Source organism: Puma concolor, chromosome A2 (assembly GCF_028749965.1).
Source record: "Puma concolor isolate L17-30 chromosome A2, mPumCon1.1.hap2, whole genome shotgun sequence".
Taxonomy (NCBI): Eukaryota; Metazoa; Chordata; class Mammalia; order Carnivora; family Felidae; genus Puma; species Puma concolor.
Genome location: NC_141668.1, coordinates 111,996,597 through 112,024,067, shown reverse-complemented (window position 1 = coordinate 112,024,067; position 27,471 = coordinate 111,996,597). Strand labels below are relative to the sequence as shown.

At 64.2% G+C, this 27,471-nt stretch overlaps 1 protein-coding gene across 1 annotated transcript in view; it reads right to left on the bottom strand.

The window, feature by feature from the left end:
- The window catches only part of PLXNA1 (plexin A1), a 49,437-nt gene extending 22,600 nt beyond the window's left edge, over positions 1–26,837 (bottom strand). Inside the window, exons 1-10 of the mRNA XM_086697270.1 lie at positions 26,593–26,837; positions 19,960–21,217; positions 17,995–18,177; positions 6,494–6,634; positions 5,564–5,664; positions 5,121–5,244; positions 4,866–5,019; positions 4,436–4,535; positions 3,167–3,281; positions 615–815 (exon numbers count right to left, since the gene is read on the bottom strand). Coding sequence (XP_086553396.1) covers positions 615–815; positions 3,167–3,281; positions 4,436–4,535; positions 4,866–5,019; positions 5,121–5,244; positions 5,564–5,664; positions 6,494–6,634; positions 17,995–18,177; positions 19,960–21,217; positions 26,593–26,837 — 2,622 coding nt within the window. The remainder of the gene's footprint in view (positions 1–614; positions 816–3,166; positions 3,282–4,435; positions 4,536–4,865; positions 5,020–5,120; positions 5,245–5,563; positions 5,665–6,493; positions 6,635–17,994; positions 18,178–19,959; positions 21,218–26,592) is intronic.
- Between the last annotated feature and the right edge of the window lie 634 nt (positions 26,838–27,471).

The following is a 27,471-nucleotide window of genomic DNA, read 5'->3' as shown; positions in this document are numbered from 1 at the left end:
CATCTGCCAGGGAAGGACTTGGCTCTGCAGAGATCACCATCACTAAACTCCCTGGACTTGACTAAAGGCTTTAGAACCGTGACCCTATCAGGTTCTGGACTCCAAACACGGCTGCTTCCTGGCCCTGAGGCAACACCACCAGCTGATGCGCCAGCCACTGTGAATGCTTTCTGGGGCTGGCCACAGGACACACAAAAGGAGCTGAGCGCTCGGTCACTGTCGCCCTGACGGTGGCCCTCCTGGGAGCACAGGTGAAGGTGGCACGAGGGCGTTCCCACACACCAATCTGGCCTCCTCACCCACGTCAGGAGACCCTACGCAAAGCCACACGTGCACTTCCCACCCTGTTTCTAAGTATCCTCTCCCACATCTGAGACGGGCACCTGCCAGTCGTCCGGGTGGCTCTCGGCACATCTCCATCTGCGGCCCTCTCACCCACGCACCCGGGGGGCACCCGAGGCCGTGGCCCCAGCCTGCCGAGCCTGGAGTGCCTTCTGAGCCATCCCGGCCACCCTTGACTATGCACCGCCTTCGCACTAAGGGCAGAAACCGGATCCTGAGGCTGTGACGGGCGCGGTCCGGCACACGGGGCTCCAGGAGCCACCCCGCCTCACCGAGGAGTTCTGGCACTGCAGGCTGGAGCTGTTGAAGCGCAGGGCAGTGACGCGGGCCGGGCTCCCCGGGATGTGGAAGAGGCACTCGTACCCACGCTGGCCCGACTGCGGCTGCGGAAGGTTGCGCGCGGCCAGGGTGATGGGCTTCACCACGCCCACCGGCACGTAGATCTGGGTGGAGGGCAGGATCTGCGGGCAGTCCTGGGGACGACAAGGCTTCGGCTGAAAGGCTGGGTGTGAGCGCGGTGCCCCCTACTACGGCCCAGACCCCTGTCTGTGCACAGAGCCTGCGTGCAGGCACCCCTGGGCCCATTTTACACACTGGCGGACTGAAACCTCAGGAACTGCCAGCAGAGCTGGAGGCAGGGGGCCTGAGTTCTGCACCCGCCAGACTATGGCCACATACTATAGGCCCTCTCACCTGCGGGCCCAAGTGCCCTGCCCAGCACGCTAGGACCCCACTGTTCAGCACCGAGGGAGCCCCATCTGGCCCACAGCTGAAAAGGCCCTTGAGGCAGAAGCAGCTGAGCATGGGGCGTTGGGGCTTGAGCTCACAGCTGGGGGCCCAGGGAGCATGTAAAAATAGCCAGAGCTGGGCAGAAAAACAGCCCGGGGCCCCCAGGGCCAGCATTTGGGCAACAAACTGATGCAATGGCCCAGCTTCCTTGCAGCACTGCCGGCAGGAGCCGCGGGAAGGGAAGGCCCCGCGGGAGCTATGCTGAGCTGGGCTTTAAATAGAGATGCTGAAAACAGGCCATAATCCCCAAGCCCTGCAACAGCTCCCACGGCAGGCACAGGCCCAGGACTGGCTCTGCAGAGGTTCTGGGGGCCTGATGAGGGGCCCGGACTCTGGCAGGGACAGACCGGCAGGATGGCCACTAACTGCCGGGTCTGCAGGGATGCCCTCCCTCCCCTCCTCCACCCTGGGGAGAGGCAGGTGATGGGGACATGTACGCAGAGCTACCGTCCACGCATTCAGGAGCCCATACCTACACCAGCACTTCCCTGGCCATTTGACGGGGTGCCCAGGCCAGCCCCCAGGCCCAGGGACCCTCCTGCTGCCTCTCCAGCCCCCGGCTGCCCCTCCTGGACCCCCAGCAGCCCTGGCTCCTTCTGGCCACCAGGACTTGGCTCCCGTCACCCCCCAAGCTCACACGTCCCTCTGTAGACACTATCTCTGCTGCCCAGGAGGCCCTGGTCTGTCCCGGGCTGTAGGCTCTGTGCCCACATCAGACTGGAGTCTGACTGAGGCTGTTCCCTGGCACCATGTTCCTGAGGGGCCACCTCCCAGCAGATCCAAACCAGAAGCAGAGATAGGAAGAGGGGAACCTGAGGGGGAGGAGCCTGCTCCTTCCAAGGACTGGTCAAGTTTGGGCCTGTGTCATTCTCCTTAGAAAAGTCCCCATAAAACCCGGAACTACGGCTGAAGACGATGTATCATTAGGATGAGTCCCTTCCCACGGCAACCTCCCTGGACCCCATGACCACCCTCAGCCCAGTCCTGAACCCTTCTCAGAAGGGTCTGCACGTGCTGTTCCACCCAGGCCCACGACAGCCCTCCCTGAGGTCCCTAGACCCTGGGGTCACTAACCAGCTTCCTGCTGCCCCACAGCCCCTGCCTGCCCTCAGGATACCTGTGCCCAGCTCCTCATGTGGGCCACACTCTGAGGGAAGCCCACTGCCCATCCCCACACCCTGGCTCTCACACCAGCCGCTCACCCAGATACTGCTCCCGCCAAATGCCCGAGGTCCCTGCCTGTTTCTGGCTTGCCCCTGACTGCCACCTTGTCCCATGATGGGCAATGTCACAGCAGGGAGGGGACAGGGGCCTGGGGAGTGATGGTGGAGGCTGGTCGGGGGAGGCTCTGTGAGGGGTGGCCTGAGGCACACTGCACCTCTTCTGCCCCCACACCCCACACCCTCCTGCCCCGTCCAACCACGGGCACGGTGTCCACTGTGAACAAGGACCCTGGCCTCCAGTTCCGGCTCTGTACCCTCTGACAGGATCCCAGGTCGGCCGGTCCTGGTTCTGAGTGCCTCGGGTTCCAGGAAAAGTAGCCTGGCTGTTCATAAATAAAGTCAGCACCCTGCCCAGGCTCCAAAATAATTACTACCTAATTACTATCAATTACTACGTGGTACCTCAAATGACTCCGAGAACCAACCGCCCACCCTGCAAGTCAGTCTGATGGGTTCCCTCATCCACACGGATTCTGGGCGCCGGGCCTTTCCCGCCTGCCCACACACCTCACCGTATCGGGTGGACAGTCCCCCTCTCCCTGCATCGTCCCTCGGGCATCCCTTTGGTCTATCGCCCCCACACAGAAGCCCAGGTGGGAGGCCTTCCCTGAGGACCACGAAGCACATCAAGAGGCCGCCAACAAACACTACTGGTTGGCCTCAGGTCAAGGTGGCCTTGGACAAGGTCCCAAATAGCGCAGGCCTCTGTCGCAGTGTCCCGGCCGCCCGTGGGAGCTCTCCCACTGCCAGCTGCAGGCGACACCCAGCTCGACCACGCCTCTCAAACCCTGAGCTCCTCAGGCTGGCCTCACCTCAGACACGTTGACACGGCCCTCCAGAAAGGCGCAGTCGGCAGCGTTGTGTGTGCACACGTGGCGGTATTTGCACCAGTGGCAGGGGAAGGAGCCGTTGACACAAGACAGGCAACTGCGGGGAGAGGACAGGCGTGCTGAAACCGGGGCGACCTGTGGCTCCACCCAGGGGCTGCACGGGGCCGCATCACCTGCCTGCTACTTCTTCAGCAGTTCACAGTGCCACCTCAGGACCTTTGCACTGACTGCTCCTCCATCCCGTGCTTTCCTCTCTTTGCACTGCTTTTTCTCCGGACCCTGAACACCTGACAGTCCACCCCAGTGTCTGCTGACACAACCTTCCTGGTTACGGATGTGATGAAAGCCTGCGCTGTGCACCGAGGTGACCACTGGCCACACCAAGTCACACGTGACAACAAGCACTGGGAAAATGTGCTGGTGCACGTACAGAACTGTCTTTTAAATTCCAATCTCATCTTAATTAACTTAGGTTTAAATTTAGGAGGGAAGCCGTCGCTGCAGGGCCCAGCAGAGCCGTGGCGGACATCCGTCTCCCTGACCAGAAGGCAAGCTCCGCCTGGCAGGCGCTTGTCCGGTTCTCTCCCACACGTCCCCAGGGCCTAGACACGTCCCTGCGGAGCTCTGGCCTGCGCAACCTCCTGTGGCTGGAGCCCTGTCATCTCTGCAGCCCCCATGGACCCACTTACACTGGAGAAAACTACCTCTAGCTTCTCCCAGGGACCTCCCAACCCACCGGCCACCCTGCTTCTCCCAAGACCCTCAATCCCCTCCAGCTCCAGAGTCCTGCCCGCTGCTCCAAACATCCCAGCCCACCCTGGATAGAGAGATCATAACCTAGTAATATCAACACCCAGGCCCTCAGTGGGCCCCCACGAAGAGGCAGGCAGTCTGCCGGTCAGCCAACAAAGGCACAACTGAAACTCAGGTGCCTCTGGCTCTGTGGCTGACCCATACACCTGGGTGGGCCCCCCGACCCCACTCCTCACACCTCAGCAGCTTGCAAGAGGCCGGCGAGACTTGCCTTGTTTGAATCAGTGCACCTCACTCCCCTCCCCTGCCCCGCTCTCACAGCCCCGGCCTGAGCCTCCTCCCCATCTGCCGCCTGGAGGCCGTGCCCTCGCCGGCCCCCCTGCCAGGTGAGAGGCTCTTACGAGGGCCTCTACTCCCGCCCTGACCACTGGGCCACACAGAGCCACGCCCTGCCCTGCCCTGCCGGGGTGGTCAGTGCAGAAGTGCCAGGACACTCACGACTGGTGGACGCTGCAGTTGTAGAAGACGAAGTCCACGGACGCAAACTTCTTGCCTGTCTCCTTAGACTTCAGGTAAAGCTTGACCACCCGCTGGTCTCCTGCAGAAGCAGCACGGGCCTGAGTCATCGGGGCCACCCAGGGCCGCCGGCCCCAGGACCCTCTCCCAGGGCCAGCCTGGAACAGGGACAGGCCTTGCCAGGGACCCTCCCCCCTCACCACCTGCACGGCCCCTGGCTGCACCCCTGCCCCTCAGGCCCTGGGACCCAGGGAGCCTCCGAGCCCATGGACAGGCAGCTGCGGCCCCATCTCCCAGAGCAGGCACCTGCTCCTTCCCCTGCCAGCCTACAGTGACCACGCAACACCCATTCACAGACCCCACCAGGACAGCTCCAGGTGCCACTCTGACCCCCGCCCACGGTGGCACTCACCCTGGCCTCGTGTGATGGGCGCCACCTCCCGAGCAGAGGGCGAGCGGCAGTGGATGCGGCCGTCCTCCAGGATGCTCTCGGACTCGGTGAAGTCCTCAAAGGAGCAGTTGACGCCAGCCGAGAGGTCGGGCACGTTCCAGGCCTGCAGCACAAGCTGGGCCCCACAGGAGGCTTCGGTGAGCAAGGAGCTCTCGCCCCCCCCCCCCCGCCCCCCCACTGGTCACCCCGACCCCACACCAGGGCAGCCGCGCTCACCGGAACCTGAGACATGGTGACAGAGACGTTTCGAGGCTGCACCGTCAGCTGCACGCACTGCAGCAGGTCGGAGGCGAAGCGCTGGGGCTCGTCCGCCCGCTCACAGGCGTCCTGCCGTGAGCAGCTGCGGGCAGAGGGTGCTGGGGCTGGGCGTGGGGGAGGCGGCCAGAGGGGCACCCCGACCCTCCGGGCCCTGCTCAGCAGGGCTGTCATCACCCGCGCTAAGGGAAGCCCACCACCTGTACCCCGCACCCTGTCTTTCGTGGGCGGCGCTGGGCGTGCCATCACTCAGCCAGTCAGGCAACTGCCAAACGCCCTGCCCAGGAGAGACCCGGAGGTGCTCAAAAGGGAGCCGTGACTGCCTGAGGCGCCCGGGACGGCCACGTGGGGCTCTCCCAGGTCAGAGGCTGCCAGGCAGGGGTGTCCGGGCCCTCGAGACTCACATGCTGTGCAGGACACACCAGCCGCAGTGGGGGTCCCGCGACCCCAGGCACAGCTCGCACGATGCATACTGCACACAGCTCTCCACGGGCACACGAGTCACCTGGCAACACGGGAAGCTTGGCGTCAGGCCCCCGCGAGGCTCGTCCCCACAACCCCTGCCAGCCTCACCTCCTCACCGCAGTCGCGTGTGTGTGTCCTGTTCCCACACACGAGCGGGGCCCCCGTTTCAGGCCGCTTTCTAGCATGGTCTATTCAAAGGCTAGTCCTGGGTGACCCTGACTTGGCCAAATCAGGCTAAACAGGCCAGGGCCCTCTGCTAGGAGGCAGCAGTCAAGGAGCAAGCAAGTCAGTGCAGGTGAGACATCCCGGGAGGAATTGACCACTCCAGCCAGAGTCACTCTCCCATCTGTCCGGATTCTGAGTTCCTCAAGGGAGCCTGGGCTCATCAACTCCAGTCCTAAGCACAGAGGCAGGCTGGGCCCCTCTTACCCCGACCTCGCCAGCTTGGATGGCACTGAGGTCCTCAGAGAAGTGGAATAACATGACAGCTGGGAGAGGGGCATGCGGTCACCAGGCTGAGAAGGTCAGAGGCTGGCTCCAAGCGCTAGGCTGGGAACACAAATGTACGGCCTCGATAAGGTGGGCGAGGCCAGGTGCCAACTCCATGGAGATGGGCAGATGAGGCCAGTGCTGTGCGGGCCCGCAGCCCGAGAATTCGGGGCCCCAGATGTATGCTCCCAGTCCTCAAATGACACCAATACTCCCACAAAGCTCTTATTCAAGTATCTGTTCCTGTGGATATGCAACTGTTCAGGGAGAAATTGAGAATTCCAAGTCTGACCGGGGAAAATCTGGAGCCAGGGTGGACAGAGTAGACCAATGATGGGGGCAGACCCACCCCCCAACGTGTCCTGCAGTGGGTCACCCACCTGCTTTTCAGTCATCGCATAGAGGTACTGGCGGTCGGGGCTGAGGACCAGGTCACGCAGGATAGGGCTGCTCTCTTGGGCCACCACACTCTCATAGGCCAGGGCTGGCCGGCCGCCAGGGTTTCCCAGGTCTACCAGGATCTGTGGCAGTGAGGGATTAAGTGGGGCTAGGCCAGCAATGGCCAACGCTGGCCCAGCCCCACACCTACTTAAGGTCAGGGGTCTGGAGCCCCTCCCCCAGCTGCCCCCCAAGCCCCGCAAGGATAAGGCTAAGGCTTCCAACCACACCACGGCCATGGGGGACAAACTTCAGCCCCGTAGGCAAGTCCTGACCTAGCCCCTTCATCCACAAGAACAACCACAACCCACCACCCGTCACCGGCTATACAGCCAAGCCCTGCACAAAAGTGGCAGGGGTCCCACTTTCCTTGGGGCCAGGCTGGGTGCCCCAGAGGAAGGCATATTTGTGCAGGGGGTAGAAAGGCACGAAGAGGCAGCAGGGGCCTTCAGGGACAGTGAGGTGTCCAGTGTGGCTGAGAAGTGACACCAGGAGGCTCCAGGGCAGGGAGGTGGCATGGGAGTGGGGGGCCCCGGTGAGGTCCTGGAGTGGGGTGCACCCCAGCAAGAAGGCAGGAGGGCAGGCGTCTCATCGGCATGGAAATATATTCCAGATCTCAAACAAACCGGGCGCTAATTAGCCAGCTCTTCTCTGCAGCTTACGATGCTGCAAGTATTTTTAGTTGCTTTTACCAAACAAATGTATTTAATTAACAGAGAGACCCAGGGGGCTTTCCAGAGACGGGACTCATGGGGCGGCGTCTGCCCAGCTCCGCCAGTCCCGGGCAGGCTCCCAGGGCACAAGGTGGCCAGCCCTGCTCAGGCCCGCCCCTCTCTGGCTGTGACCCAGCAGCCAGCCCACCTCTCCACCTCCGCCTCGCCCCAGGCTCAGCCCAGCACCCCTCCTCTGCACCCCCACACTGACAGGACAGGGCAGGTCTCCTTGGTGGGGGTGGCCCGTGGAGCTGGCGAACACCCCTGCGCTCTGCGCTGGCCGAGGGCGGCCAGCCAGGGTGGGGCGCTGTGACTCTGGGCCAGAGGCTGCCGGCTGAGGGAGAGGGGGAGGGCCGCATTCCTGAGAGCCCGAGGCCACCCCCCACATCCGCTCAGCTGCCTCCCAGCCAGGCAGGCAGGCTTAAGTCAAACCAGACCCGGAAGAGCTGAGCCCTGAGCTGGGCAGGGGGAGGCGGCCACAGGCCCGGCCTGGAGCTGCCCAAGTGGCTTCGGCCCACAGCCTCCAGGAAGAAGGGGTGCTGGGTGAGGGGCCGTGGCAGCCCAGCCTCAGCGCCCCTGCGGGTAAGCGTGGACGGGACCCCAACCTGGACCCAGTCGGCCCCACGAACCTTCTGCCCTTGGGGGTGGGCAGTTGCTGCTGGCGGGGAGTCTGCAGCCACAGGAGAGCTCAGGGAGGACAGCAGTGCCACCTCTGGACACCCACACTGCCTGGACCCAAGGCCCAGCACAGACACCCAGCTGTGCAAGCGACATGGCATGCTGACCCGCTCTCTGCCTATTCCCCTACTTGTGAGATGGTGACGACAGGCACCACTCCCCCTGCCAGAGCTGCTCTGAGAATCAAATAAGGACCAAGCCACTGTGCCAAGAAGAGGGGACAGAAGGCGGTTGGACCTCAAGGCAATCACCAAACCCCAGCAGCCACAACCCAGGCCTGGCAAGGCCAGCCTGGACAGTGGCCAGGAAGCAGGGGACAAGGAGGTCAGGAGGGCAGGGCCTGTGTGCAGGCCGGTGCACCCGTGGGACCCAGATCTCCAGCCCTAGTCTCAGCCCAACTGATCAAATCAGGACTCTGGATTTCTCCCAGAGCCCTGCCTTACACCTGTGCCCCCTCCCTGCAGGTGCCCCCTGCAGCCACCCAGAAGCCCAGGCCAGACCCCAGCCCTCCCAGCACCAGGCCCCCTCCCCCAGTGCCCCAAGCCTGGCCCCCCCCACAACGAGATACGGGGGACGGCTACCCAGGAGGCCTTGACAGCCTGGCCTGACCAGACCTCAGCCCCTTGCATGCAGGGGGCGCTCAAGAAGTGTCTGAACAGGGAAACTGGAGGGGCCCTGCCTCACCGAGACACACGGACCACCAGCGTCCATATGGTGCTGACTCTGACCAACCCCCTCTACCAGGCCTGCCGTCTCCCTCCCTACTGAGGGCTGAGGGCATGGGCTGGGGCGTGGACGTCCTATCCAGGGGCACTCACAACCCAGCAGGGACAAGGGAAACATTACAGGGAAGGGCACAACCAGGGAGCACACCAGCAGGGGCCATGAAAAGGGGCAGGCAGAGAGCAGGATCCTAGGGGATGTAAGAGAGGAGGCAGGCCAGAGCCAGACTCTGAAACGCCCCGCCCCTGGGCCGGCAGCACGCCGACTCCAACAGGTGGCACCCAACAGCTGCAGTGGGGAGCGTGCATGTCCAGCTGTCCATCCGCCACGCATCCATCTGTCCACCCATCTGCCCAGCACGGGGCAGCCCCGGCCCTCAAACACGCAGAGGCAGGCCCCAAGGAGCCGGGACATTTCTGGAGAAAGCAGAGTAAGTGGGGGTGCCAGGGAGGCACAGCTGGCAGGCCCGTGGGTGGATGTGACGTGGGTGACAGGCTCCACACTGTATACTGAGTGGCCACTGTCCAGGCTCAGCAGGGCCCCTGCATGCACACGTGTGACTGTCGGATGGGCAGGAGGTGTCCAACCCAGCAAAGACCAGTGCTCGGGACATGCCTGCTGTGTCACAGCTGGTTTTCAGGCTGCAGGGCCCGTGCAGCACAGACAGGTGAACCGAGACTTGCGAGGCCTGGACTGCCACTTGCACCTGGGGACATAGAGTCTGCTCCAAAAGCGGGAGGAGGGATGCAGTATGCCGCCAGGAAGGCATTCCAGGGACAAGGGGCGTGCAGGGCAGGCACAGGGCCAGGCGGCTGGCAGGACAGCAGGACATATGCCACGCCGCCGGGAGCGCACGTGCCAATACCACTCCCCTGCGCACAGCTGTCCAGTCGAGGGCCACCCACCTGGGGATGGCCCACCCTGGGGCAGCCGGCCCGCAGCACACACAGGAGAGACTTTCGGCATCCCCTGGGATCTTCCCTCCCACCTCCAGCTGTCACCTCTGTGCTCTGCAAACCCTTCCCCAAGACTACCAGAACCTTCCACAACTAGCCACGACCACCTTCCCTCCCATGTCCCACCACAGAAGAACCTCAGGGTCCAAACTCGGCTCTGTCCCTCTGCCATTGGTGCCCTTCCCCATACCTGTTGAGAAAGGACGCCTCCTCCTCCTGCCTAGATGGCTGGAGAGGAGGTGGCCAGCCTCCCAGGGCATGCCTGCTGGGCTACACCACGCCCAGGCACCCACCTGCCCCTGGCTCTGACCCAGAGGGACAGAGCCACCCCCGTCCAGCCTCTGGCCCAGCCCTCTGGCTCACCCACTTCTCCAACCTGGGTTTTTTTCCCCTGTACCTCTGTACGTGGGGGAGTCCCCTACATTCTGAGCTGAGGCACAAGGGCTGTCAATGCCCCCAGACAGGGGCCTGGCCCCAGCAACCTCTTGGTGCCAGGACCAAAAAACACTGGGCCACACACGCACCACCACCACCACGAGGCATCAACCGCCTGTTCCCACAGACAAGCCAGCATGCAATTTCACCTTCACCCCAGGCCAACAGGTCCTGGGACCCAGGACACACGGTAGGGGGTGAGGAGGGGGTCCTGCAAAGAGAGCCCTGTGCAGGGCCAAGGGGAGGTAGCCAGTGGCAGGTGGGCAGCCCCTGGCCCTGGGGCCTAAACCCCAGGCCGGCCCAGCCGGCTGCCCCCGCACCCATCACCGCGTGGCTCTCGCCAACTGCTGCGGCCTGGCCAGGTCAGCTGTCCGTCCAGCCCAGATCCAACAAAGAGCCCATTCTCTGTGCTGAGGGTGGGTGGGGGCACTGGGAGGATGTCTGGGCCACGCAGGCCGCTTGCCAAGGCCGGCACGCGCCCTAGCCGCCCGGAGGCAGGGGGCTGCCCAGCTTGGCCCCGACCAGGGAAAGGAAAGAGTTCCCTGCTCTGCCCATCCCGAGATAATGGCCCTCGTGTCCCTATCTGTGGAATAGCGGTGCGCTGACTAAACCAGAGAGCAGGTGAACAGGACCCCAGGTGATGGGACAGGCAAAAGATGGGAGGACAGCAGCCAGTGAACCGGCTACAGGGCTGGGACCCCATGGGTGTCTTCCTCCTCTAGTACGTACAGCTGCCCAGCCTATTCCCAGCCCCCTGGGCAGCAGAGTGGTCCTGGGAGGGGCTGCCCTCTCTCCTTGAAGGAGCCCATCTTCCTTCTCCCGGTCAGGGCCGTGTGGCCGTGTGGGTGAACCCAGCTCCTGGGCCCCTCTCATCCCCTCACCAGCTGCCACAGGATTCCCCCCACCACCCCCACTCCCTCCAGCTGGGGGCAGGTTCCAGGCCCCTTCCTGGGACCATTCTCACAAAGGCCAGGAGGAATTTGATATTGGAAAAGCAATTAACAATTTCCTCTTGGCAGTACTTGGGTAATTAAAACATGATTTGCAGGAGGCCCAATGGCTCTAATTGGGCCAAACACACCTGGCGAGATTGGGAGGGAGAGTCCCAAGAATCTTGTCTTTTTTAACCCTAGCCCTCAACACAAAGGAAAGCGGACACCAACCCACATAAACAGTGGTCCTCTTTGACCCTTGGTCTCCTCATCTGCCAGCAGAAATCCACCTCACAGGGCTGTGTTAGAGTTCAGAAGCTCGTGGTTCCAACAGTAGGGGAGGAAAGACTGCTTGGAAAGCTGCCTGGAAACTGGGCCCCCAAGGCTAGATGCTGCCATGAGGTTGAGGTGCACAACCACCCTGGGGAATCTGCCCCACGGCCATGGAGGCCACACAAAGCTGGGCCACAAGGCAACACAGATCACACGGCCTGAGCTTTGGCCCTACTGTTCTCTCCTTCCAGAATGCCCTTCCTGGAAGACCCCTCAGTGGGGCTGTTCTAGTCTCTGTACCCACCTTGCTGCAATGCCACAGGTTCCCACGCCCTGACCCCTTAGAGGACAGGTCGTGGAAGTCAGGGACCTATCTGTCCATGGGCGGGGGAACTACACACTGCAGGCAGTAACCCTGGACCTTCATGAGGCCACCTCCACCAAGCCAGGCCCACAGCTAGGCGCACACGGGGCTGGGCACAGGGTGGCCACTGCCTGCCTGTGGCCGAAAGCATCATGCTCGTCAAAGATGCCTAGACGCCCCTGCTGTGGCTAAGGCCTGATTGGCCAGACCCCGCAGGAAGGTGGGCCTGTAGTATAGGGCCAGGGGCGGGACCCTCCATGCATGCCTGTGGGCGACTGCTGACCACCGACGCAGGGGCAGAAAAGCAGTGCTGGCACTGGTTCTGGGACAAAGGGCAGGGGAGTCACTAGACAGACCCAGGGCGGGAATGAGAGGCCCCTGCGCCCTCTGGTGCTATGGCCCGGAGAACCAGAAAGAGCATAGCATGTCGTCCCCAGGACACACACACACGTCCCCCAGAGTACCGGGCAATACCACCAAAGGTTCCAGGGACCACGTCCTTAGCAGGAAGGGGCAGTGCCCCACAGTGACCCATGGGGCCCCACAGGCACAGCAACTAAGACATACGGGAAGCAGGCGGCCGGGACCCGTCTCCACTAACAACACTCTGGAGGGTAGAACTCCACCAGGACCCAGTAACCTGCCCCAAGCATGGCTGTATGAGATCAACCACTCGGCCAGGCAGTACCACACCTAATCCTGGAAATGGCAACACCGACAGTCCTAGAGCTTCAGGACAGGAGGAGAAGAGAGGCCCAGCGGCCCTGCTCCCAGGTGGAAACTCAACAGCAACGCGGCCCTGCACGCGCGGAGCCTGTGCCACAGAATTCACGTGGCAGCACCACCACTGCAGACCCACAGGGAACAACGCTGGGCCTGCCCCAGGCGGGAGAGCCCCGTGCACGCAGGTCTGCAGTACACGATGTCATCACGACACAGAACGGAGCAGGCCTGCCCACGACAGCACGGGCGAGCCCCACCAACGGCAATGAGCAAGGAAGACAAAAGACGACGTGCTATATGACCCACAGAAAACCCCAAACTGGCACAACAGCCCTAGGGACAGAGGTCAACCAGTAAAGTGATCCTTGGGGGAGGGAGCGACCTTCCTGGGGACAGGGGGCCTGGCGTGCTTCCAGTGACACACTCCAGGCCGCACACCCACAGCTGTGTGCTTTCCTGCAGATACATCACAACTGAGAGTGGACACCAGTCATACACTAGGCACGTGCAGGAGGCCGCGGACCTCCCTGCCCCACCCCACCCCCGCCACGCTACAGGCAGCCGCGTGCTTGTGCTCAGGGCTCACGTTCCAGCATGATGAGGACACCCGCAGGCACGGTCACCAATGGTGCAGGCTGCCCCTTGGAGCTTCTGTAGGTCTCTAGAGGTCAGGTCACTGGGTGTCAAGGGCATCCCCCTGCCACACAAGATACAAATCCAGGGAGGTGGTGCCACTCCCTGCCGCTGAGGAGTTCGGGGGCTGGGGGCCTGGTCCTGCCCAGGATCTCTCTCAGGGCCAACATCTTTCCCCCAGCCCCTCAGGGGCTCCCCAGTCAGCCTCCCGCACAGACCTGGGCTGGGGGAGCAGGGACCCCTGCTGGACGCGCAGAGCAGGCTCTGGCCCAGGACAGGTCCCTGGTGCAAGGACCGGGAAGAAGCCCACGCTGCTCTATGCAGGTCTTGGAAACACCACCCGACTCCCAGGATCTCTGAATTTCAGCATCCTAAGGAGAGTGGGGTGGGGGGGGGAGTCCTAGGGGAATGGGAAAAGCATCCAAGGGGAAGCTTCTAGAGCTGTGAGGCCACTGGAGGTTAAGAGGTATCCCTGTCACTGGCAGCCCAGGCCCAGAGCAACCCACGCAGATGCTCAGCAGCTACCAGCACGGCTGTGATGCTGCAGAGCCAGGGAAGAGCTGGGGCCCCGGGGCCCAGAGTGCTGCCGCCACAGCCGTGTTCCTCCTCCACTCGAGGATCAGCACACAGGAAGGAATGGCGGCCTCCCCTGGGCTTCCCAAATGCCCCCAGGAGGCACAGCCCACCCAGCGCTGAGGGATAAAAACCAAGACCCCAGTAGGAGGGAGCTTTGCCAGGCAGGCCCCCTTGCTAGCCAGACTCCAAAACAGCCCGGCCCAGCCCTGGAGCCCAGCTGGGCGGCCATCCCGCGGGTCCCATCCCAAGGCTGGGCACCCTGCAAGCCAGTGATGCCACAGCCCAGATCCCCATGGTCATAAACTGGTGGCCCACAGCACCCTTAGGTTGACCCACAGTGCCTTCTAAAAGCCCGTCATTAGTTGCCAATGCTTAACAATAAGAGACCTCACACAAAATACGGATTTCCAGATTCTCTTGAAAAACCGGATGCTCAGGCAGACGGGGCCCGCTTTCTCACCTGGCACAGCCACCAGAGCGGCAAGGCTGTGTTCCTCAGCCCAGCCCCCGAGCCCTGCAGCAGGGATGGTGCCAGTGCAGGGCTAGCCTGGCGGTGCCCCTCCCCCGGCCCAGGAGGCAGGCACTGTCCCCACTTCTGCTCTGCAGAAGTCTAAGAAGTCTAAGGAGTCTAAGAGGGCCTCCAGACTACGGCGGGGCAGAGCGGGCACCCACTGGCAGGAGCCTGGGGCGAGTCCTCTCCCCACCCACAGTGAGCACCTGGACGGACTCAAAAGAACTCAAACCAGGGGCCACCCTGGGGAACTCCTGCCAGGGTCCAGGGGTCCCTGGTGGCCATTTGGGGCATTGGGGGGAAGGTAACACGCAGGACTGGGGATCTGGGGTATCAGCCCAGGAGGACAGGCTGCCCCTGTTGGCGGGGAGGGAGGCAGGTGGCGGGCAGAGCCTCTGGGGAAGACCAGGGGAGTCAGGGAGCACTCCCAGCCAGCCCTGAACAGCTGAAGTTGGCAGGTCCTAAATTAATCAGCTACAATTTCACACAATGTTCGCTCGTTCTCGTTCGGTGGGGCCCGGCAGAGGGCCAGCCGGGTCCCTAGAGCTCACCAGTTACTTCTTAAAGCCCAAGAAGACCCAGGCCTGGGGAAATTGAGGGTGTCTTGGGCTTTGTCAGTACAGCAGGCCTGCCCCCAGGTCAGCAGTGGGCAGGGGTCCCCGGGGCCCAGGCTCCAGCATGTGACGAGGACAAAGGACAAGAATCAGGGAGGAGGCAGTGCTGAGCTGGACCGGAGGGCACCCCATGGCCCGCCCTGTCCTGGCTCAGGCCCCTGGACCAGAGCCACTCCCGCCCCCAGGGTGGGTCAGAACGACACGGTGGGAGAGGTGGGGGGGGGGGGTGGTCAGGAGGGAGAGGGAACTGGTGACACAGGCTGGGCCCCAGCTGAGGAGAGGCACGGTCTCTCTTCACAGTGGGTCAAGGCTGGAGGCCTGGCAAGGGGACATGGGGGAGGTTATGGGGCTGGGGCAAGCAGAATGGGACTGGTACCTCTTCCCCCAGCCCCCACCCTGCTCCAGACCTCCACCCGCAGAGGGGCCCCAGGGTGTGACATGGTGTTCAAAGGCACCATGAGCCCTAGGCAACAGGGAGGCAGAGAGAGCGGGACAGTCGTGCTCCCCACAGGAGCTGGATGAAGCCGGACCTGTTCCCAGGGCTAGGCAGGGCCAGGCAGTCACCGGCTGATGCGCTGGGCTGTGGGAAGAAAGAGCCCTGAAGGCTGGCAGCTCAGGGCAGGAGTGGGCAGTGAGGGGCTCTTGGAGGTGGGGCTGCCCTAGACCCCGGGCTTCCTCAGAGAAGGGACACTGAAATCAGGGCCCCCGTTTCCTTTCCAGAGAACAAGGAAGGAGACTACAGTCATGAGCAAGGACCCTGGAGCCAGTAAGCCTGGGCACATGCTGCAGCCACCATATGCCTCAGTTTCCTCATCTGTCAAAAGGATGGCAGGGTTATTGCAAGGACTCAGAGAGGCAGCACCACAAGTGAGAGCTAGCTGCATGCCCGAATGGGACCACACACACACCAGGTTCCGGGCTTCTTCACGCTATGCTTGGGGGGACAGGCTCAGAGAGGCTACACAACCAGCCCCAGGGTCACAGAGCTCGCGAGGGAGAGAGCGGAGACCACACCTAAACTCAGCCATTTGTATGGGATTAAGGTGCAAACAACTGTCTGTGGAGCTGCCCAAAACCCCCCTTCAACTTGGGTGGATGGGTGCAGGTGAGTGGTGGATGGGGCAAGGCTAGGGCATGCCCTCATGGGGGAGCCTCAATACTAACGTGGCTCTAATTCCCCAATGATGGGGCTCTCCCACCACCAGGCCAGCAGCCCCTGGGCACTGGGTCCCACGTACCCCTAAAAGGGTGCAGTCCACACACTCATGGTGCAGTGCCCAGCCCAGAGGGATCCAGGGATGGAAGGAGCCAATGTCCAGGAAAGACAGGGCTCTGGGAGGCAGGTGCAGGGGTGGGTAAGGGAAAGAGCAGCAGAGGTTTTCTTATGAATGGGCCTAAGCCCAGCTCCCACTCGACACAATGGGCCTCAGTTTCCCCTCTGTGGGACCAGGGCAGAGAGGAAGGAGAGCAGGACCAATTAGACTCACAGAACTCCCACCCAGACAGCGGCCCTGGGGCAGGGGAGTGAGGCCAGAGCCAGTGAGGCAGCCGGGGAGGCCGGGCCAGACTAACCCGTTCTCCCAACCTTACAGGGTGGCCTGTGGGCACAGACAGTGCCTTAGCCAGCTGCCTGCCAGCCCACCCACCATCAAATGTGCCACTCCCAGCCCCAGGAGCCCAGCCTCCCACTGGGTGACAGGCTCCAGGGCGCCCTGCAGGAGCGTCTCCAAGCAAGCTTCACTCCACAGCCCTGCCTGGGGGGGCGGGAGCAGGGGCGGGGGCTGGGGGTGGTTCTCACTGCAGCCACACTGGCCCTGCCAGAGCACAACCCACCTGACACACACACACCCCCCAGGGGCTCTGCTGCTTCCTCCCCCAGCCCCATGTACCCTCCCTGGGGTGGGAAAAGGGGGTGCATGCTGGGTGGGGGCCCCACCCCTGGGAAGGGAAAGAGCCTATGCCCAGGCTGCAGACAGCACCCTCGACACTAGGGTAAAGAAAGTGGGTCACACCGGAGGACCAGCTCTGAGGGCATGGGGGCTTGCCCAGAGAGCAGCGGGGGCTGAGCTGACCTGCCACCCAGCCTCACTGGCTCGTACGGTGCCTGAACCCCGCAGCACCCCAGGGCACCCCATCCTGGGATGGCCTTCAGTCCACATCTGGGCTCCCACTGCCTCAGGACCACCCCAGCCCAGAGCCCACACATCCGGGTTCATTTCACAGATGGGAAAGCTGAGGTGAGCAGTTGGGCGGGGGGAGGGGGGGGTGTCCCTTCATAAAAATCTCAGACCCAGTGAACAGTGGAACATGATTCCCAGGGCACCCGTTGTAGCGGAGACAGGGAGACCCCCCTCCCGCACAACCCAGCGCAGAAGCCGAGAGCAGGCAAGGCTCTTCTTGGTCCCAGGCCCAGCCCCCACCCACGGGTACACGCTGGGCGGGGAGCTGTGTCAGCACCAGGCCTGGGGACAGCTGTTATTTCATCTACCAGGCCCCGCCCCTAGACTGACTCTGGGGCTCCCAGACGCCCCCACCCTACAGTCACCCCAGAAACTTCCTCCCCAGCAGGCCAGCCCTGTGCTGGTCTGGTCCCACTCACCCAGCAAGTTGGGACTGACCCACAGGCAGCTGCTCTCAGCCCCCCTCCGGGAAGCCCTCCAGCGGCTGCTCCCTGGCGGCCTCGTGCAGCTCAAGGCTTGCTGGTGAGGGAAGGGGATGCAGGCACCACGCAGGCCCTGCCCCACGGCACCCCACCCCTCACCCTGAGGAGCCCTCATTGCTCTGGAGTCACAGTGCTCCCCCTGCACCCACCAGCGGTAGGCAGGGGCAGAGGGGTGCTACCCTTGCCCTGCCCTTGGCCTTGCTGTCTCCGCGCAGGGCGGGGGCCTCCCGCCAGCTCCAGAGTGCTGCCTCAGCAGACACTGGATCCCCTGGAGGGGAGGGGGCCGTGCGGGCGTGCCCTGCCCCCACGCCCCCACGGCCTTCCTAGGAGGTCACTGTGCGCCCTCAGAGAGCAGGGCCAGCATCTCCCCGTCCTGGGGGGCTGCAGGGGGTTGGGGCTTGGCCAGTACCCTCATGTGCCCTGACCCACCCTCAGCCCCTGAAGCCCAGCCAGAGCCTTTACACCTGCCGGACACCAAAGCAGCCCCACAGGAGGGGCATGGAAGAGGAGATACAGGGGAGCTGGGGCCTGCTGAGGACCCTCTCGGTTGCCACGCCTGGCATTGGATCTGGGCTTCCCGGCCCCAGAGCAAGGCTGTCTCACATCCCCAGGGCTCTGCCCGCCCCATCACCCCCATCCCAGGCCCTGACCTTGCGGATGCGGCCACTTCGCGTGCCGGCGAACACCACGGTGCGGCCCCGGTAGTCATAGGCAGCCACGGCGGTCAGACCGTCGTCCTTGTCCACGAAGAGGGGCGTGCCCTCGATCGTGACTGTGCCCCCCAGAGGCTGGTTGAAGTCCTGCCCACAGAAATCGTCGTCGATCTGCAGGGGCTGTGGGAAGGGAGAGGGTGAGACCCCGGCCCCGTGCAGCCAGTCTCAGGGGTCCGGGTGTCTTCTGCCTGAGGGCAGCGGGCAATGCAGCCAAGGCTGGCCAGCGCCCCCACTAACTGGGGTGAGGGGCAGGTATGAAAGAGGCAGGGGCTCATGGAGGGTCCTGAGAGGGGCCAGGCTTGAGCCAGGCCGCACAGATGTGGCAGACCAGGGATTCCTGGACCTATTGGACAAACAGAGAAGCCGAGGCTTGCAAAGCAGCCCGAGGCCTGGTGCACATGCCCAGGGTGGGGCTCATCTCCCACACAGCTGCTGCACACAGGCCCCCTGGCTAACCTGTGGGTGGGAGGGGGAGAGCAAGAAAGGAAGCAGCCTAGAGGAGACCAAGGAGGGAGAGCAGCCACCCTGGGGAGCAGGCCCATGGCACGGGGCAAGGGCCAGCCCCCAGGGGGCTGTGTGGTACAGGGAGGGCTTATTCGAGACAGGGAACAGGGAACACACCCAAAAGGCAAAGGCGGAGGTTGGCTATGAAGTGGTTACTGAAGGGACAGGAAGTGATCAATTCGTGAGGCTCCAGAGAAGATCGAAAGGGCCTGGGGGAGGGCAGGCTCCAGGGGAACAGGGGGACAGCTTGCTCCCCTGAAGCAGGCTCAGGGTCTGAGGTTTGCAGCCTAACGCAGATGGAGTAGGGAACGCTGAGGTGGAGCTGGGCCGAGGGTCCCCAAGTGGTCCCAGGAGCAGAGACCTAGACAGGGCGGCTGTCAGGGGGAGAGGGGAGGGACCCAGCCACAGGCACAGGCCGTGAAGAGCACTGAGTGTGACCTCAGCAGGAGCTGCTCTTCCAGGCCTCAGTTTCTCCAGACGCATAACAGAGGTCAAATGCCTTCCCTGAGATGCCAGGGGAGGATGGACAGCGCGTCAGCCTGGCACATGGGGGCCTCGCTCTGGAGGACGGCCCCGTCCTGATGGGTGCTCCACTCCACCCATGGGCAGACGTGACAGACAAGAGGTGAAAGGACCTTTGCCCTCCCATCCTGCCCTGAAAACAAACCAGTGTCACTCCCAGTATAGAGATAGGACAACTGAAGCCACATGTACCAGGCTTTCCTTGGGCCGCCCAATGAGCCAGAGCAGAGGGCTCCCACCTGGGGAGGTCACCTCCAGGTGCCCCTGAACAATGGATCCTACGGCCTAGGGGAGTGCATAAGATGCTCCCCATTACGCAGCTGGATGCAGGCTGGTCCCTTTGGGGCCTAGAGACAAGAGCCGTGGCTGCTGACCACTAAGCACCCAGAGCCCATGCCTTTAGGCTGCCCCAGAGTCAGGGCTGGTGCCCTCAATGCCACTACCAGGTGAAGCCAGAGGCCCAGAGAGCAAGCGCACACCCCAGAGCAAGGGTGAGCAGGGCCTCTCGACAGAAGACTAAGTGGGAAGACGGGTCTGGGACCCACACCACCCCAGTCTAGACCCAGCCAGCTCTGCCTCTTACTGGCACTGTGGCCCTGGTCACTGAGCCTCAGTGACCTCACCTGTAAAAGGGAGACAAGCCAGGGCAGCAGGCATCTGGGGCAGTGCGAAGCACATGGTCAGTCCTCTGCCCACTGCCTAAAGGGGCTCTTGGACTGGTGGACACGGTCCCATCGCCCTGTCTTCAAGGAAGCAAGATGGCGGCAGGCACAAGCTGGGAGGCTGACGCCCCAGGAGCAGCCCCGACCCTCTGAGGGACGCGGGGCCAACGGCGGCCCTGCACAGGCGCCACGGATGGGGACGGCGCCTACTCACCGAGTTGATGCAGCCCAGCTCCTTGTTGAGCAGCCAGGGCAGCGACAGCTTGCCCTCGCCACGGTAACAGGACTGGATGCGCTCCTTGATCTTCTCCTTGATGGCCCTGAGCGTGAACAGGCACAGCACGGACTCCTTGGGTGGCTTCACGCGGTTCTTCTGGCCCTGCGCGAACACGGTGAACAGCACGTCCTCGTCCTCGGCCAGGCCCAGCTGGCGGGCCAGGGCGCGGCCGGGCCGGCTCAGGTAGGCGTCCTGCACCAGGCGGTACTCCACGCCCGCCTGCTCGCAGCCAATGGGGAACTCGACGTACGAGTAGAACTTGGGGTCATCCACGCACAGGCGCACGATCTTGGAGGTGAAGAAGTGCTCGCCGGCGGCGTCGGGCGAGGTCAGCTGCGTGTCCAGCTGCAGGGTGAGGTAGTAGACGAACTGCTCGCTGCGGAAGCTGTACACGTAGTAGATGTCGAAGGCCGGGAACTTGGACAGCGTGTCCGAGGGGATCTTGAGCTGCGACGACACGAACTCGTCCTGGTACACGAAGCCGAACATGTCGGCGTCCTCCTCATTGGCCATGAGCCGGCGGCTGGACAGCGTGGGGAAGTACTCGGACTTGCCGTCGATGGGCGTGCCCACGAAGAGCTTGGCCTGGCCCTGGCCCGGCGGCCCGGCGATCAGCACGCCGGCCATGCTGCCCGCCTCCCGCACGCTGGACAGGTAGTGCTCCTTGCGGTGGTGGGGCTCGCCCAGCTTGAAGAGGTCGTCCAGCCGCAGGAACTGGCAGATGCCCTGGGAGGCGCTGCCGCAGGCCAGCAGACGGTTGGCGGCGTAGTCCAGGAGCAGCAGCTTGTTGACGTTGTCGGTGCTGCCCAGGCCGTGTGGGCACGACTGCACGCTGGGGGGCGGGTAGCACTTCTCGTTGTCCTCCACAGGCCCCGTCACGTGGGCCCGCAGCAGCGTCAGGTTCCCCGAGAGCTTGTAGATGCGGTTCACCGCGCCCACGTACACCTCGCCGGTCTGCTCGTGGACCACCAGGTGGGTAAGGCCCCAGTCGCTGGCCGAGAAGGTGCGGAAGGCGGGCTGCGGCCCCCCACCAGCCCTGGGTGCCCCCGCTGCCGCCCGTGCGCCCCCCAGCAGCAGCAGCAGTAGCGGGAGGACCCGCAGGCTCAGACGTGGCAGTGACATGGCAGGCCGGGGCCGCGGGCCGAGGCGCTCAGGTCCTGCAGAGGCGGGAATCATGGGGCCGGGAGCCTCAGCCCTGTGAAGGAGAATAAGCGGGAGAGGGTGCGAGTGTGTGGGCACAGCCCGGACGCATGGGAGAGCACATACACACCCAAGTACACATGTGCATCCCATGAGCTGTGTGCGCCCAGCCCACGCGGGGACATCCCATGCTCCACCTCCAGGGGGCATGACTTAACCCACAAGGAGACACCAGAGGTGCAGACAGGGCCCCTCCACAAACTGGGCCCTGCAGGCACGGAGAGGTTCACCAAGGGGTCCCCAAGACCAAGCCCGCGAGCACCACGAGTAGCATGGGACACCCACTGGTGTCCAGACATGTACCATCAATGCCTGGTCCTGCCGTTACCAGGCAGAGGAGAGAAATGGACCCAAGAGCAGGGAAGCAAGCGACGAGGGTCGAGGGTCCAGACTGGGAGCCTGGCTGACACCTCAACCTGGAGGCCATCACCTCCTGACTCGGAGTTTCCCCGTGCCCTAGGGAGCACCCCCTCCTCTTGCCACCAGCTCCAAGCTCCTAGGGTGGGTGACCATCTCTCTGCCTGAGGCTTGGGGGATACGTGCTCCCTAGCAGGCCACAGAGGCTCCCAGTCACAGGCACCACCCCCACGGCAGACAAAGATACTCGGGCCCATCACCACACAGAAGGCAGTTCGCAGAGAGGGAGGGAGGCAGTCTGGGTCACCTTGGCCCTGGAGCCACTTGCTGGCTGACCCTGGCCCAGCCCCTTGCTGGATCTTGAGCCCTGCACTTCAAGAAAGAATCCAGAAGCGCTACACTTCCCACCCACCATCCCCATACCCCAGCCAAGAGGTGCCCCCCATGCTGCCAGCACAGCCCTGCCCCCTCCCAGGCTTCCTCTGCCTGCCTCTCAGCTCCTCCTCCACACCCTCAATCCCAGGAAATAGGAAGCCCTCCCAAGAGGAGGGGGGTGGCTCCCCAAGCCTGCCCCTCAGCAGTGGTCCTATCTCCCCAGTCTGAGAAGCCCCGAGGCTGTCGTCCACCTGCCAGAGGCTCCTCCCTCCCATCAGATCGCGTTCCCAACTTCCTCCACCCCCACACCAGGCTTCAGGCATCCCCACTTACACTTTCCAGGTCACACTCTCTGCTAAGGTCCATCAGCGTCATCCCCAAAGTCTCCCCCAAACTGCCCACCCCTCTCCCACCTGGACAAGCACAGCCCTTGGCCTCACCTGAAACACCCACCAACAGCCCAGGCCCTACACAGTAGCCTGGGCCCCATTTCTGAAGTGCACATGAGATCACCGGCCCCCAAATCCTACCATGGACCCCCGCTTCCTCTACAAAAGTCTCCTCTCCTCCTGGCCTGGCCACTGGTAGGTGGCCCTGACCAGAGTCCCTCCTCTTTCCCAGCCTCAGTTTCCCAAATTAAAATGACAATAGATCCTCTCTCATGGACAAAAGCGGGAAGGCTGGAGCATGCTGGAAAGGCACCATCAGCAGGAGAACCCTCCTGGTGTTAGTTAGGAGGGGCCCTGCCCTGGCTCGTATAGACTGGCAGCCCCATTTTACAGGTGGGGAAGCTGAGGCCCCAAAAAGATAGGTGTCCTCTGCCAAGTCCAGGGCAACGGGCTAGACAAGGCCTGTTGGGCCCGGGGCTCCCACAGCTGCCCCTGTGGCACAGGGCCCCTCTGCTCTCAGCCAGGCCTTTGGACTTGCTGTCCCCTCTACTGGGATGTCCTTCCCTCCCCTGCCCATACACGGGCTCAGGTCTCAGCTGTCTGCCCTGACCTGCCAGCCAAGGGCGGCAGCCTCTTCCTGTCAGCCAGTTACTCCGTTTTAGTTTGCAGCGCAGGGCTCGCTCACGGTCGTTACTTATTGTTCCCCAACTTGCGCTCTTCCCACAGGAATGGCAGTTCCATGAGACGGAGCCTGGCTCCCCGCATGCTCCCAGAGCCGGTGCCAGGGCCCGATGCTTGTGAATGAATGCGTAAATGAACAGGTCCCGGGCAGAGCAAGGCCTGCTCCTTCACCTTGGCCTCAAGTCTCCACATGTTCCTGTGCCGAGTCAACACCCGCACCCACCACTCGGGTGGGGAAACTGAGGTTCAGGGAAGTGAGGAGGTTAAGCCAGGATCCCACAGCAAGAGGACCAGGTCGTGCTGCCTCGAAGGACCCTCGCAGCTTGCTGTCACCTGTCCTTCCTTGAGGATTTTCACTCAGACATCACCCCAAGAACCATATAGCCACCTATGCTGGCAGCCAGGAGAGGAGTCCCCAGCCCCTCCCCCACGCCCGACCCCTGTCCCCAGCACAGGACCCCAAGCAGAACAGGAGTCGGGAGTCAGAGAACAGGCTCCTCACAGTGTCAGCGGGGCCTGGGCTGAAAGCTGAGTGCATGTGAACTCCAAAGAAAACATGAATCACTCACCGTTTATCAGTTCAAAGCAGGCCTGCAATTACCAGGGGCTGGGCTCTCCCCTCCTCCGGGATAATTATACACGTCTTAATGCAATTACGGGCCCTACTTTTTATATTAAACAGGAGAAACCCGGCTGAAGAAGCCACCAGTCAAACTCCAGACTGGCCCTGGGCCCATTTCCACCCCCCACCCCCGCCCCTCCCCAACTGGGGCTGCTAGCAAGGGACTGGCCAGGGTGGGTGGGACTGCCAGCTGGGAAAGGGGGATCCCAAGTCCAGGGCTAGGTCCCTCACATCCACCATCTCACAAGGGCCAGTGAGGACATTTAGGTCACTTCCCTTATCTTAGAGTTAGGGAGTCCAGGGTTTGGACAGACCCAAGGTCACCTGGCAAGACAAGATGAAATCCCACGCTCCCACAGAAACCTAGATGGCCAGCTGACCTGCTGGGGCTTATGTCCCACAGACTTCTGGTCTGCCCAGAAAAAAACGCATTCATTCCAAAGCCAGGTCTGGATACTGGGGAGGACTGTGCTGGGCTGGGGGAGGGGAGCACTGACAGATGCCGGGAGGGCATCTGGGAGGGGAGCAGAACTGGCCACCCTGGTCTGGGGAGGCTGCTCCGGGGGGGCCTCTCCACCTGTTCTAAGAGAACAAGGCACACTGAGAGCTGGTGGGAGGAGGCATCTTGGGTGGCAGAGCAGCAAAGAGTCCAGGCCAGGGACTGGAACCTGCTGGACCATGCAGAGGGGACAGTGAGAATGACTGCAGCTTCCCGGCAGGGGCAGTGGGCTGTGCCGGGGGCCCAGTCTGAACCACCCTGGGAAGGGAGAAGCTGGACTGGTGTTGGGTGTGCCAACTGGGGGTTAGCCAGGGAGACAGAGCTCAGGACAGAGGCAGATGGGAACACAGCACAGTGGGCTCCACTCGTGGACAGGATGGGCTTGGCCGCACAGCAGAGCACGGAGAGAGCAACATCCCCTTTCCCTCTCCAGGGCCCGGCAGCCACCACCACTCCTTCTTACCCTGAGAAACAAAGGCCTTCACAGCCCTCTTCACAGAGGGAGAGCCTAATCTCCATGCCCTCCCACTCTGGATCATTCTGGGACTTGGGCAGGTTGGGGCATGGGGGGATGGGGAAGATACTGCCCTGCCATCCTGCCCAGAGGTACCCCATTAGCAACCAAAGCAGAGAGCTGTACTGTCACCCACCTTCCCCCAACAGAGGCCCTGGGAGGCTGTCCCAAGCTGTCCTGCTCTCCCACCAGACAAGTCCTATGGGATCAGGATCTGGAAGCACTAGAGTCCTGCTTACAAAAAGTGCCCACCACTCAGACCTTCTCTTGGGGTGCCCTCCCCTCCTGGCCAGCTGCTACTGACACAGGGACCTTCCTGGGGGATCAGAACACGCAGGCAACAACCTGGGGGCACAGGAGCCCAGCAAAAGGGCTGCCCACTTCGTCCACAGCATTTCATTTGTCCCCCACCCCCAAACACACACCTCAGCCACACAGAGGCTTGCCAGACCTCCGCCTCTGCTGAAACGCCCTTCCTGGGCCTCCCGGTGCCACCCTCCCAGGCTCATGTGCAGCCTGGCTCTGAAGGGGGATCACTGGTTTTCTCATCTGTCTCCGGCATGGGACTAGGTGCTTCTCAAGGACTGGGCAGAGTCTCGGCTGCCTAGTGCAGCACCTGGTCTCTCCGGCACACCCCAAACCAGCAGGGAGCCGAAGAGACCTAGGGCTTGCTCCCCAAGGGCCAGAAGAGCAAAGACTGAGCCCCACCCCCCTCCCCCCAGACCCGGAGAACCGCCTGGGCATGGAAAGAGGTGGAGCAGAGTAAGCCGCTGATGCCCCGGCGTGGGGGACAGAGGCCCGGTCCACATCCCCCCCAACACACACACCCCTTTCTTTCAAGGGGCGTGGCCCCAGCACCCCACAGATGAGTCAGGGGCAGTTCTCGGCTATAAGCAGCCACTTGCGCCCCTATCACCCCCCTTTCTCGGACTGCCCCCGGGATCTCACAGCAGGCACGGGCCTCCTTTGGAGCCCCGCTCCCCCTTCCCCAAGGCAGCCCCGAATCAGCCCCGCCGCCCCCAGCTACGCGGCGTACCAGGCCCGGGACTGTCCAGGAAGCAATCGGAAGCCTCCGAGGAAAGCGGGCTGACCCTGGAGAGGCCCTGGAAGGGGGAGGCTGAAGAGGCCCGAGCGAGCGGGGCGGCCGCCCGGGCGGCACCCGCACCGCCCCCTCCCAGCCCGAGTGAGCGGCCCTGCGGGCCAGGGGCGGACACAGCGCCCGTCTCCCGGCACCTCGGGCCAGAGGGGGCGGGGGCGGGCGTCGGTCCCGAAGAAGCGGCTCCAACTTCCACCCCAGCGCCCTGAGGGCCAACAGAGGATGGAGCCCCGCAAGACCTCCTCCGGCTCCCGCGGCCCTGCCCAAGCGGCCGCGCAGCCCGGCCCGGGCCTGCCCAGCCCGGCCCGGCCCTGCTAGCGGCCGTAGGTCGGAGTGCGCGGTCCAGCCCCGGGTTCGGCCTGGGCACCCGCAGGGCCCTCCCGCCGGGGCCGCCGCAAACTTTCTCTTCTGCCTTTGAGGAGGGGGCAGCGCCGGCCCCCGCCCCCGCCGCGCCGCCGGGAGCGCTGCCCGGCGGAGCTCGGCGGGCCGGGGCGGGCCGGGGCGGGCCGGGCGGGCAGGGAGAGGCCGGCGGCGCGGGGCCTGGGGCCGCGGTCCGATCCCGGCCGGGCGGGGACAGGACGAGCTCAGCGCCGGCGCCACGGCCGCGCCCGGACACACGCGGGCGCCGGGCCGGAGCCGCAGGGACACGCGGACCCGCGGACACGCGCGCCGCAGTCCTCCGCGCACACCCCCTGCTCGCGCGGCCGCACGCCCCGCGCCCCGGCCGGAGGCCGCTCTGCTCCGGCCCGAGGGCGCCTCCCACCCCGGCGCGCCCCCCGCCCGGGACCCCCACCCGACCCCATTCCGCGCCGCGGGGAAAGTTGCGCGCCTACTCACGGGCTGCCCCGGGGCGCGCCCCGCCGCCGGCCATCGCCGCGCCCCGCCGCCCGCGCCGCCGCCGCCGCCCGCCCCGCCGCGGGGCCGCCGAAGCCGCGCAGGCCGCCCAGGCCGAGGCCGCCGCCGCGCCCGGGCTCCGCTGCGTGGCCGCGCCGCTGCTGCCCAGCATGAATGGGGCGCCGAGCGCCGCGCGGCTGCGGACCGGCCTCGCTCTCGCCGCCCGCGGAGCGCCGCGCCGCGCGCATGCGCTGCCCGAGGCCGGGGGGGCGGGGCCTGCGGGGGCGGGGCGGGCGCACGGGGGCGGGGCCGCAGGCAGCCTCCAGAGGGCGCTCTTCCCCGCGCCGCGCGCCCGCCGGGGCCCACCTTGCGCCTTCAAAGGGCGATACAGTCGTCCGCCTTAACGGCTCGGCTCCGGGTCCGCGGCGGAGCGTCCCCCGAGCCCCAAGTGCCCGACCCGTTCTGAGCCCGCGTGCCCAGGGATGGGCCCGGCCTCTGTGTGCCAGGCCTAGGACTATAGCCTCCATTCACACAAGGGTAAACTGAGGCCCGCGTAGGGAACGCGCCTTGCCCCGGGACCTGCAGGGCCGTGGGTCCCGACCCTCGGCCTTCCGCAACCACAACTGTTGGGTGGGATGGGCACCCTCGCGGGTGAGCGGAACGGCGTCCCCTGCTGACGGGGCCGCAGGACCGCCCGGCTTGGGGGACGTTCAGTCGGAGGTCCTGAGGTGGGGGCGTGGCGGGACGCGAACCCGCGGTTCCCGGGACGCGGCCGGGAGGGCAGGGCAGGGCTGTGCGGGGGCCGGGGCTGGCCCGGCGGCGAGCGGGCGATCGCCCGGACGGAGGTCGCACAGCACTGGGTGGCGGCGCGTTCCGAGAGCC